This window comes from Sycon ciliatum, chromosome 10, assembly GCF_964019385.1.
Source record: "Sycon ciliatum chromosome 10, ocSycCili1.1, whole genome shotgun sequence".
Classification (NCBI taxonomy): domain Eukaryota; kingdom Metazoa; phylum Porifera; class Calcarea; order Leucosolenida; family Sycettidae; genus Sycon; species Sycon ciliatum.
This window is the reverse complement of record NC_088652.1, coordinates 8,780,101-8,792,110: the sequence shown is the minus strand read 5'-3', so window position 1 is coordinate 8,792,110 and position 12,010 is coordinate 8,780,101. Positions and strand designations below refer to the sequence as shown.

The window sequence follows — 12,010 nt, the reverse complement described above, 5'->3', positions numbered from 1 at the left end:
CCAAACTCCTACACAAAAAGACGCTACCCTCAATGAATTCTTAATTTCACAGAGCACGCTTTCCGTGGGCAATGCAGATAAGTGTGGGGAATGCGGATGAGCAAACTCCAGCCATAAACACCACCGCCGCCGTCCTCAGCCCCTTCTACAAATCTCTGCTTCTCAAGCTAAGGTCGAAGCACTCCTTCGCGGAGTTGACAGCCTCTATAACCTATCATCCAAACCGGAGAAATCCCCCAGTATATAATGTACTCTTGATTGTATACTATGATCGCGCTGGCTCCATCCCTTATCCCCTAACCTACTACCCCTCCCTCACCCCTCCCTCCCGATGCGTCTGCCCACTGTATTGGCAAAATTGCTTAAACAACTAAACGGAACAGGTGTCTGAAGAAGTAGTCAATATCGTCTACGGAAGTGTCCTCGCAGTGGTGATGGTTGTGTGCAGGAGGGTCTAGTCGGCTAAAGAGCGCAGTGTAATGGTGGAGGTGACTCAACATTGCCTATAAATTGATTGGAATATCTCCAAATACATGAAGTGGAGGTGGATGCGGATGACACATACTAGCAAGTATCTAGTGGTAACCCTATTGGACAGAGAAAAGACTTTTCACTGTGAACATTCTCATTAAACGCATAATAATTATAATGTACTATCTCACCTTCACAGTAGCCCTTTGACCACTCGCGATTCTGTTGACATGTAATGGTGCTATTCTGGGTGTTCTCAGATATGCTCTGTGACCAATAGTAACCGGACAGGCACTCCACAGTTGCACTGCTTCCAATGGTGATGTTCGTATATTCTATCCCAGCAGCATTGGTAATATTTGGCCTTCCACACGATATTGCTGTGAAAGAAGATATGCGGGGGAAATAACACAATGGTGATTACATCGTTGAGAGGGAGTTGGAAATTCGGTAAGGGTTTACAAATCGGGACCAGCACATCACGAAACCACGCATGTAGAAGCAGCAGGAGAAGATCAAATTCACATTCGTTACTTGTAGTACTCCCTATTTTGATTTTTCTAGACCCTCTATTTGGTGAATTCCTCATTGATCTATTTTCCTCTCAATCTTTCTCAGATACAATACTAAGGAGAGAAACACACTTCAGGCTCTTTGTCTACATCTTGAGAGATTAGAAGCGGTGGTGAGGCTTCCTGCAGCTTCATTCGTAGCGAAAGGCTTCAGAGCAGACCCCTCTTTCCCGCATGCACTCAGCAATGTCGAACTCTTTTATCAATCAGTTAGACATGTAGTGCAATAAATATATTCACTGAACAATGGACATAACTGACACGTGTTTACAACGGCAGAGTTCTATTTATTACTATTATTATGGGCAAAAATTGAGCATATTAGTCTATGAGAAATAGTCTACAGTTGTGCTTTGGGACACGAGCTGTAGGATAGTTAACTGAAAGAAACGTTCTGGGGTTAAAGACATGTTTATTGTTATCACAGTTTTTGCGTTGGGATAGTAGGATGAAACACCATGTTTGCATTTATAACAAAAATAATATCTAGAAAATACTCACGTTCGCATGTAATGTCCCCTGTTTTGTGTGACCATTCTCCACTGGTTTCGCACTTCACTCCCAAGATCGTGACATTGCTTTCTTGCCCAGTGATGTGATATCCTGGGTTGCATTCGAAGTTTATGGCACCACTGCGAAATGCATATCTGTAGTACTGCTTGCGTGGAAACAGCGATGTGTTTCCATTGAAGTGCGATGTAGATGGTACAGGGCATTCTACAGCTGTATCATAGCACCAAGAGACAAAAAAAATGGAAGAGCAAGTAAATACATTGCAACGGAAGGTGTACTACTTCATGAAGTCATGTTATATCTATCTTGTAGACGAATGTGGCTGATCCAAGTTCGAGTTCGAGATTCCTGGCGGCTGACAGACACTTGTCTGACTCGTCATTGGTCTCTGGGAAACAAACAAATGCCGAACTGTCCATTTGCCAACCCTGCAAGAAGGCACTATTCCTCGCTCAGTGCACAGTGTTTCGGTGAATTCACGCCTCACCAGGAGTGCCTGAGAAGACTAATGAACATTTCCCTCGAAGAGTCTTTCATTGTGCTGTGCTCTCCCAGCGACAACATCACTGGGGATTATTTTTTATTATTATTATTACACCTTCCAGTGGCTAAAGATGAATCAGTGCCAATATACATGTAGATGAGGATATGAACGTTCAGTGACCCACCGGTTTCATAACGACAAACACCTTCAAAGCTCCAGTTCACAACACCGTCACTTCCGACTATCGTGTTGCACACTCGCAACATCGACCACAATTACTAAAATGTTCCAACTTTGGGGGTAATGTATATCCTTCAAACACGGGAGCTCTAGTTTCTTGCTTGTCAACTGTTGGACTCACGACTGGCGCATCAAAATACCTTGCCATCCACTCAGGAACCCTGCAAGACCCCAAAACATCGTATGTTCCCCATCCTGGGTCGCTTGGACTGTTGTAGTTGACCAGCGCGCGTCCTACACTGGTTGCATGGTGTATGTGGCGCGCCCACGTGGCAGATTTCTTACGCCATGAACAACGTCATTTGACCCCTACTCGCCCTAGTCTCTGTGCTGCATGTTGAGGGAAAGTCCCGGCTGGAGGTCCTACAACAGGACATTCGTACTCTTGAACTGGACATCAAGATTGATCCGATCTACATGTAGATCAACGGGTGATCCATGTAAGTGCAGGTGCGCTTGATCAAGGCGACTCGAAACAACTGCTGAACCGTGATCTACGAGACCTGGCATTCTTGTGTCACGAGGCACGTGATTTCATCATTCCTCTTGCAGTACAATCCAAAACTACACGCAAAAATTCTGTCACTTTTGCATCAACTGTTGCACCGAAACATGTTGGTGGCGCAAGGAGAAGCTTGTCGTTTGGAGTGACAAGTTAGACGCCAACCTTGCAGTCAAGATCAGGATGGATACGTCGCCTCAGCAGCCCACAGTTCTATGTCACACCCAGCAGCCTTCCTTTCACTATACCGCTGGCTGAATTTCAATTATCGAGGTTTGTGAAGTACTTGTCTTGTGCCGCTAGCAATCTTCAGATGTGACGTTAGACGTTCGTGATGATTTGTTGGTTTTCACTTGGCGTCTACTTTTCACCTATCTTTGTCACTACCTCAGTACCATTTGTGACGTGTAAACTAGCGCAACCTATTCCTGTGTACCTCTCCTTCTCATTGTGAATGATTTAGCACTTGTGATAGTTGTGTCTGGTAGGGTTCAGAACACCTCCATTCTGCACTATTCCTTTTGTGTTGATATGTCACATATGTGAGTTAGTTGAGTGTTTACACCTCAGTGCGCCAATATCTTGTCTATAAAATAGCATTATTCAGCTAATCCCCTTCATTCAACAACTGCTTCTCCTCTGATGAGTTCCCCGTTATTATCTCTATGGAACGAAACAAGACTTGTCAGGAGCACTACTACTTGCTTTCGTGGAGTGTGGCTGGTGAACTGTTCGTGCTGTGATCTGCAAGCGTCGTATGGTCTCGTCGGGTCAAAATGAAAAACCTACTACTACTGTATTTGACGGACCTATTGAAGATGGCACAAAGAATTATGAGCAGATTGTGCTTCATTTGGCAATTCATGCACTTCGAGCCTGACTGACATTCCCTTGCCATATGCCCGTACTTGAGGCAGCTACAGCAGAGCTTCTCTTGCCGCAAAACGCCCTTCTCCTTTCCTTCGGCCAAGACTCCAGCTGCTTCTCATCGTCTCCGACCGATATCGCCATGCACTGCACCGACGCAGTGGGCCTTGTATCTGATCCTCCCACTGGCTTCAAATACTCCTCTGACCGCTGCTTGTCTGTAAGGAAAGTCTTCCACGCCTTGTCCGGCGTCCTTTCGAGCGAGGCAAGCAAATGTCGCTTTGCTTCCTCATAGGTACTGCAGCCAATACAGTTCCTTTTCAACGTGGTACCCAATAGAGCAATACGCAACCGCAGCAGCCATTCGTTTTCGTCGAACTTCTTCTTGACACAGATGTCCTTGAACAGATCGAGATAACGCTCCAATGGTTGCCTTCTGTCGTATGTAGGCCTACGCCCACCGCTGTGACTGGGAGCTTCCGCTGTACCTCCCAGCGACCTCACACGTGCGGCGTCACCATCACCCTCATACACCCTGGCGATGCGCTCGTTAATCTCCTTCAGCTTTTCGTTAAACTCTGTGCGGAGCGCACCCTCTTGCCGTCTGGCACTGCGCTCTTCAAACTCCTCGCACTGTCGGAGCCTCTTCTCCACTTATTCCCTCAACCTATCGCCTTCAAATCCATACTGAATTCCGTTAGCGATAAGGTTGGCTTCCCAATGATGTAGTTGCTCTAGTTCCTCTGCCATGCTCGCTCGATCCTCGCGTGGTCGTCAAATGTTGTGAACCCTCTGAGATTCTCTTAAATGTCAGGATCGAATGACCACACGGCATGAAGACCACTATTTACTCTTCAACAGTATATTTCACTTGATCGAATAATAATAATAACTAACACTAAAACCACCAGGTAGTTATAGCGTGAAAATGATTGCGTATATGAGAAAGGCATACACATACAACATCTAACTACAGCGCACAAAGCAAACCGCACATAGCGCATGTAGCGTATACCACGTCGTAATCATCAGTGGTATGGCAGAGTCGAGATACAACTGCATTGAAACCAGCACAATGTCACAAGCGAGAAGGTTCTTATTCGGGCAATCACAGAACACGATTTCATTGGCCCGACGCAACAACTAAAGAAAAACTAAATATTGCGACAGAGCTTTCGGCCATATTTCCGATTTATTGCATTCCCAACTTGTCACAACCACACGCTCTCAGCCGAACCATACAGACAAGGACTATTGCACGCGCTCATTGGTGGAGGAACACACCACACAGGCGACCCAAATCTTACGCGGAATAATGATGCAACTGGAAAGTACATCTACATGTACTTGATCCGCCCAGTTACAATTGGCGCTCATCTTCACACTTGTTTCAGGACGGAAATACACTTACCAAGTATTTGAATCATGGCACGATTACAAAGCACTATGTACTAGGTATATGAATATTAACAAGTCAGTAAGCAACTCAGCCGAAAATTCAAGCAAGTTACACGTCCTCCTGACCACTATTATCGCTGGGGCAAGAGCTCAAAACGTTCGATCTGGACAGCTTCTGCATGTTTCATGACTTGTTCCAATTCTCCTCGTGTCGAATCACACTCAAAGGCAGTGGCTGCCTGTCGCCTTGCCCCTCAGAAGTAATTTAGTTGCGTGAGACTGCCCGCGTGTTGGCTGTAAGTGTTATCCCCGTTCGTCGCAATAATGCGGCTTTGTATGAGACAAAAAGGCAACGTCATATCAGTGTATTTTTTTCAAATCGCCTCTTGCGCTTGTCGTACTTGCTCATCAGCACCCACGCGAGCCGCTGGTGCTTGTTCATGCATCGCAATGATAGCTTCCACTTCATGTAGCACTGGTCACCTGTACTGTGCGTCTGCACCTAGTACCTAACTTCCTAAGTCCTAACGCCCTGCACCAGGCTTTTCGGCTAGTTTCCTGAAAGTCTTTTGCACGAGAGTTTCCCTCAGGACCTGGTGTTCATTTTGATCAGCTCCTTTTGCCCGGTCCTCTGTAAGCTTCAAAGTATGTCTGCCGGATTGGCCTCACTTTCTGAAGATGTCGACATGAGCTGCAGTTTCTTCGTCAGCGATTTGCGGGTGATAACTCTTCACTAGGCGCTGTACTGTGCCAGCACTGAAATTCAAGCTCCCGAAGCGCTTTTTCAGCTTTTCTTTACCTCCCCGCGGTAAACTATTCTTGCCACCAGACAGCTGGAAGTAGACAGAACCTGAATTCTCCATTGCTCTGAAATGCGAACATCCAGACCTATTAATTTTTACGGACTCGAGCCGAGGTTGCAGCGTTTTCTTGCGCTGACAGAAGTGTCCGTCGGTGGCAGCTCCCTCAAAAGGACTCAAACGAACCGATCGCAACTTCTGTGATGGTTTGTGAGTAGTATAGAAGAGGATGGTTCTGGCTCACCTGTTTTTTGGAAAAATTGTCTAAGTATTGGAAATTAGGGGAAGATGGTGTATGAGGGATAAATGGGGTATTAGTGATAATTCTGGTGCGTTTTGCGCTTACTTTTGCGCTTGGTTTTGCGCGTATCTTTGCGTTTAGTTTCATGAAATGCACTCTTCGCGACTTGTAGCAATTAATCCAAAACTTTATTGTTAGTTGCTGAAGAAGAACACCACCACACACATCAAAGCAATTGCCTAACTCAAAGTCATAGTCCTAAAGTTCTCTTTCTCTCTTCTCCTTTTTTACTATTAACACCACCCTACTGGAAAACATGCGGCGAACAACAAAATATGGCATCGTGGCTTACTTGCCAAGTTGGAGGTCACCTTCCGGGTGGAGGATGCTGCCTTGCGTTGCATATAATCGTATCTGTCTGCTTGTTCTCAGGCTGTTCGCTTGTCCTATTTCTTGTCTGATCCCCTCCCTGTAACGTCTGGAGTACCCCAAGGTTCCATTCTGGGTCCTTTGTTATTCTTGCTTTACGTTAATGACCTACCTTCAGTTGTCCCCGATGTTAGTTTGTATGCGGATGACACTGGCCTATCTGTTCTGATTCCTCCCCTGCACAATGACTCCTTACCATGCAGCACCGCATCAACAGCACTGTCATGTGGATGCAAACGTGGAAACTCCAGCCCAATTTAGACAAGACAGAAGCCATGTATATTTCTTCATCCCCTCGTGATCAACCATTATACTTCCCTGACTCGACTATGCCTATCCGTCTTGTTACTCAGCACAAACATCTCGGTGTGATGTTTGACTGCAAACTCTCTTGGGCTGCACATATCAACTGTGTATGCAAGCGAAGCAGTTCAGCTCTAGGGGTACTACAACCACATTGCACTCATTTGCCCATCCAGTGTAAACTATTATTTTATCAGTGCTATATTCTCCCTATATTCGACTATTGCGATACCGCTTGGTGTGGCCTTTCTGACCCAACTCTGAACCAATTAAAAGTCCACCATAGATTTATACTTAAAATTCTTTACAACAAGGATCGATGTTTTCCTTCGGATGCCCTTTATCGACTTTCACACACTTCTCCTCTCTCCGTTCGTCATAAGCACCATCTCTGTACACTGGTTCAAAAAAAATTGCTTCATAAAACCCCTTCACACATGATGAAGTACAATTGGTTTTCGACAAGCTCAACCCGTAACGCGCTCATCCTGCCTCTTGTTAAGTCAGCCCAGTATCTAAAGTCCTCCTTGTTTTCCGGTTACTATCATTGGTTATCATTACAATACGGTCTGAAAACTTGTTCTTCTATTGGTCAGTTTAAAGATCTACTATCACAACTGAACTAGACGCAATAATTATTATCGAAGAACATTCTCGAATACCTGGGTGATGCACGAATTTTGATTGTGCTCACTTCCGTTAATAGTTTTTCTTTGTAATTTTCCATTCAATTTTTTTGCTTTAATGAATATTTGCTTTGTTTTCCTAGCTTACTATTGCCGTGGCTGGCTCAATGCCCTTGTCTCAGGGGATTCTGTCCCTGCATTAGCTATGCTTGTCACATGCTATGAGATTGTGTCTAATAATAATGTTATGGCCTGGGGCTCCCGCGTGCTAATTCGTACGTGAAGTGTGTGGGTTACAGTGAGGGCTGCGTCCCACCCGCCGAAGTGGATTCACAGAAAGTGTGAGTTACGAAGTATGACGAAAATGTTAAACGGCCTCTGCTGGGATGACGACTACACCATAGCTCAGTGGTTAGAGCATCGCTGGCTACAAGCGAGGGTCCCTGGTTCGAGTCCGGGTGGTACAAGTCAATTTTTTCTTCAGACTTTTTCCGTTTGTCTCTTTCCCTCAAACCAGTTAAAATTATAACAAGCAGACTTACACTCGCTCCTCACCGAACCTGAGGAAAACCCACACCTCGCTGCGTGCTGCAAACTCCGGCAACTCGGGTGTATGTACGCAAAGATCGCGTTGCTGTTCAGCCTTCTTCGTTCAGATTGTGATTCTGATCTTGATTGTGGATCAACTCGATCACATCCGTCGATCTGCTATGTCAAGCGGTGGTCGGCGCACGGCCAGTTTCAAGACGCAAAAATATCGTGCTTACAGTCCTTTTAGAAAAAGATGAGCGCTGGCTCTGGAGAGCACCCGTGTTTGGTGATTCTGCCAGTGCCGCGAGATTCGAAACTTGGGTCCAAAAAAGGCACCTCAACTGGGGTTTGAACCGCAAATGTACTGTTCTGCAAGTGGAGTGCACAGGTTGGATTTTCATGGCTTTTCCCCATTTCAATGCTTTGGGGGCAAAACCTGGCCGAAATCCCATTCTTGTTATGGCTTGCTCTATGGAGAAATATACTTCAAAAACACAATTGGAAGAGCATTCCATGGGGGATTGCCAAAACAAATGTGACAAAAACTCCAAATTTGACCCATCTATGGCCAAAAGCCCGGATATCATCTTTTTCTGAATGGACTGTAGATCGCGCAAATCGAGATTTATTCAATTTTTTTCCACTTCGGCAGAGCTTTGCTGCTAGTGAAATTCGAGTCGATCAGGGAAGGAAATGGTTGTTGTTTGGAGTGACAAGGGTTGTCAGTTCAAATTTTTTGTCAGACTTGGTAGAGGTGACCACGCTGCAGTGTTTGGCGTGCTCGCGTCTGGAGCAGTGCCTGGTGTGGGAGCTTGAGGACGCGCTGTCCGGCGTCGGGTAGGAAATTGGCAATGTTGCAATGTGGTGAAGTAATAGGTACATGTATTCAAATTTGTATATTTCCAGAAACCCTGGAACTCTTTTTACCAGACATGTCCTGGGTGGTAGCGGAGTAAGTCCACTGTCCTGCAGTGCATGGTTCAGAAAAATAGACGCTGTAAATGGTTCCCGCTATGGCCCTTGAAATTTGGCTATTTTAGCGATGCAATTTAGTGATATTTGGAGATGATGGCCATTGCATTCCTGGATCTAGCAATGGCTCTATGTGGTGGTGATGTGAAGACTACTGAGGTATGGTAGTTTTGGCATGGTGGTGGTTTGTTCTCAGCTCAATCGTGTACGCTGTACCTGCGCTCGTTTTTGGACCCAGTATTCGGTCGTATCTTAGTCCCATTTCCAGGTGGTCCCCAGTTCTGAGGTGTCCGTACGTTATGCCACGAGCCCTTTTGCATGGTTGTTGTAGACCCCAAAGGAAACCTACTTGCAAAATTTGAACGCAATTGGAGAGATGGCCTAGCCCAGCTTTTCTGGTTTTCTCAGACATGCTCTCATAAATGTTTTGCAATTTTAGATGATAGGCCAGAGGAAGAATCCGAGCTTACCTGAACAAGATGGGATTGGTTTCGACCATTGTCCGTCAACTCTGCACTGCACAGTCTCTTGTGTCTTCATCTGGCTTGTTGAGTTGGTTACATAATAGCCAGCTGAACATGTAAAGGTCAGACTGTCTCCAAATGGAACACGGGCAAAATAGTTGCTGATCCAACGTCTTTCAGAGAATGACCATTTTTGTGAGGTGCGAAGCAACCAATGAGGGTAAGAACTGCGAACTGTTCCGTGCTTGATACTTCTGCGCCCGTCTGGCAAAGGTGCTAGGCAAACCACCCCTGGAATATAAAAAATGGAAACACTCGAAGAATCAAAATTGCCGTAAATAACACCATTGAAAGTTAGTAAATGATCGTGTCCGATCCCGAAGGGAACTCACGACGCCAGCTAACACCTGGTAAACCCTAGTGGCAGGTGCAGCGTCTGTTGGAGGGTTGTGAGGGGATGCGTCTCACAACCACTGGCACAAGTGCCGAGAAACCTCTTTAGCCACATCCAAGTACCCCTTGTGCCCGACCACACCCTTTCCCAAAGATGCTGTTATGAACCCTCTAAAATTCTCTAAATTGTCAAGATCAAACGTACGAAGTAGTGGTTGCACCACTCCCTGCTCAATACACAGTGTCCTCAGTCCTCAGGGTCCTCGACGTCCTCGACGTCTGTCTCACCGTCCAGGAGCGACACTGACTCACGCTGCTATCTGGTATCTACTTCGTACTGTTGTGCCCAGCGCGGGCTTGCGACTAGTTGGTTTGGAGGTGACAGCGTTGCGAATGACCGAGGGTCCTCGACGTCTGTCTCACCGTCCAGGAGCGACACTGACTCACGCTGCTATCTGGTGTTCACGAGGTGTTTGTCGCGCTGCAAGCGGAGCGTCTCTGTAAGTTTGTATCCCTGGTGATGTTTGTGCCTGGAGAGCACTATATAAGTGGTGCTCTTCAGGCACAATCTTCCTCAGCCTACTCAAGCTCAACTGATGAGGGGTGAATTCCCCGAAACACTGTGTATTGAGCAGGGAGTGGTGCTTTCTTGCAGGTTTGCCGAGTCGAAGGTTCGATGGACTTCTCGTGTGCTCTGGATGGCAGTCGTGAGTCAGTCAAGTGTCAAGTAAAGTCGGCGGAATAGCGCGAGCTCCGGTGTGGGGAGCAAACCCTTTCTTATAGATAATCTAAGTTAGAGAAATAACACTAAGAAGAACAGCAGTGAAATTTGCAAGTGTTAATTGATGAAAGCGAGAGCAATAAGGAATGCGTGTGATAACCCTAAACTTGCAACTGAAAAATGAACAAAGAAGAGAAAGGAAGAAAGAAGGACAAAGTGATACCAAATAACAGCAGTACATTACACCTAGAACATTAACGTCACATACTTCCACCCTGCGCACAACAACAAAGACCGAAGCGAGGGTGACCTAGAAAACAACCGTTACCTACTTGCGGATCCTAGCTCACAGACTGTGTTTGCTCCGCCGTCGCTGGTGGCGGTGGTGGAGGAGGGTGGGCGTGGTGGCTCATCGGGCCGGCTTGTGCCGCCGCCTTTGCTCCTGCCGTCGGTGGTTTCTTCGTCAGTGCCCCCGGCTGCTTTGGCTGGGGTGGTGCCGCTTGCGGACCCGGTCCCACTGCCTCCTTCTGATCATCCACCGTAGGCTCTTGCGGCGGTGGAGCTTGCCAGTGACAGACCGCGAGCAACACCGACAGTGGCGTTAACAATACAATTGCCGACTCAAGAAGACCCACCTTGCGTATCAGCAGCTACCACACCATCGCCAACAATGCACTCTACAGCAACCACAACTAATCCACCATCCGAGCCCACTATTGAAAGACAAAGACGATCAGCAGCCAACTACAACAGAAGCTACGCACTCAACGGACAAGGGCGCAAGGAGGGACGTGACAGCAGGGTGACGGCCGAGTCCCGTTCAATGGACCAAGTCAGGCGGGATACCAGAGAGAGCGCAGAGGAAGCGGAGGATGGGACGGACGGCGAAGGGAGCAATGAGTCCGTGAGCGACGATTGTAGTGATCGTGAGAGTGCCGGTGAGAATGTTAGTGTTGTGCGTAGGTTTCGTGGTAGCAAGTCTTCAGTGTACAATCACCTGTTGGCTAGTCCTGATTGTTGCAATTCGTAATCCGACTCTTCTTTCACTGTATTGTGCCGTGGTCGTTATGGTTATGGACTACAGTTAAAAGTTTTGGAAGCCATCTATCAGCGTCTGTATAAGCCTAATTTGTGTGTACAGAAAGATAGTATAATTGGGTTGAAATTGTTCAAGTAAAGTGGCACGTTTGGTGCGGCCTAGCTTGGCCGTTAATGTTCTAGGTGTAATGTACTGCTGTTATTTGTTATCACTTTGTCCTTCCTTCTTTCTTTCTCTTCTTTGTTCATTTTTCAGTTGCAAGTTTAGTGTTGGTACACGCATTCCTTATTGCTCTCGCTTTCATTGTTAAAATTCACACTTGCAAATTTCACTGCTGTTGTTCTTAGTGTTATTTCTCTAACTTAGAGTTTCTATAATAGTTCAATTTTGTTTTCAGCGTCCTTTAGAACAACGAAGATTCCTGATGAGTGTTGTACGAAAACT

The 12,010-nt window shown here is 46.4% G+C and overlaps 1 protein-coding gene across 1 annotated transcript in view; it reads right to left on the bottom strand.

Annotated features, from left to right (window-relative positions):
* LOC135825828 (uncharacterized) overlaps window positions 1-12,010 on the bottom strand; it is a 57,566-nt gene that overhangs the window by 13,791 nt on the left and 31,765 nt on the right. The window contains exons 4-6 of the mRNA XM_065338456.1: window positions 9,420-9,704; window positions 1,545-1,766; window positions 663-851 (exon numbers count right to left, since the gene is read on the bottom strand). Of these exons, the coding sequence (XP_065194528.1) occupies window positions 663-851; window positions 1,545-1,766; window positions 9,420-9,704 (696 nt within the window). The remainder of the gene's footprint in view (window positions 1-662; window positions 852-1,544; window positions 1,767-9,419; window positions 9,705-12,010) is intronic.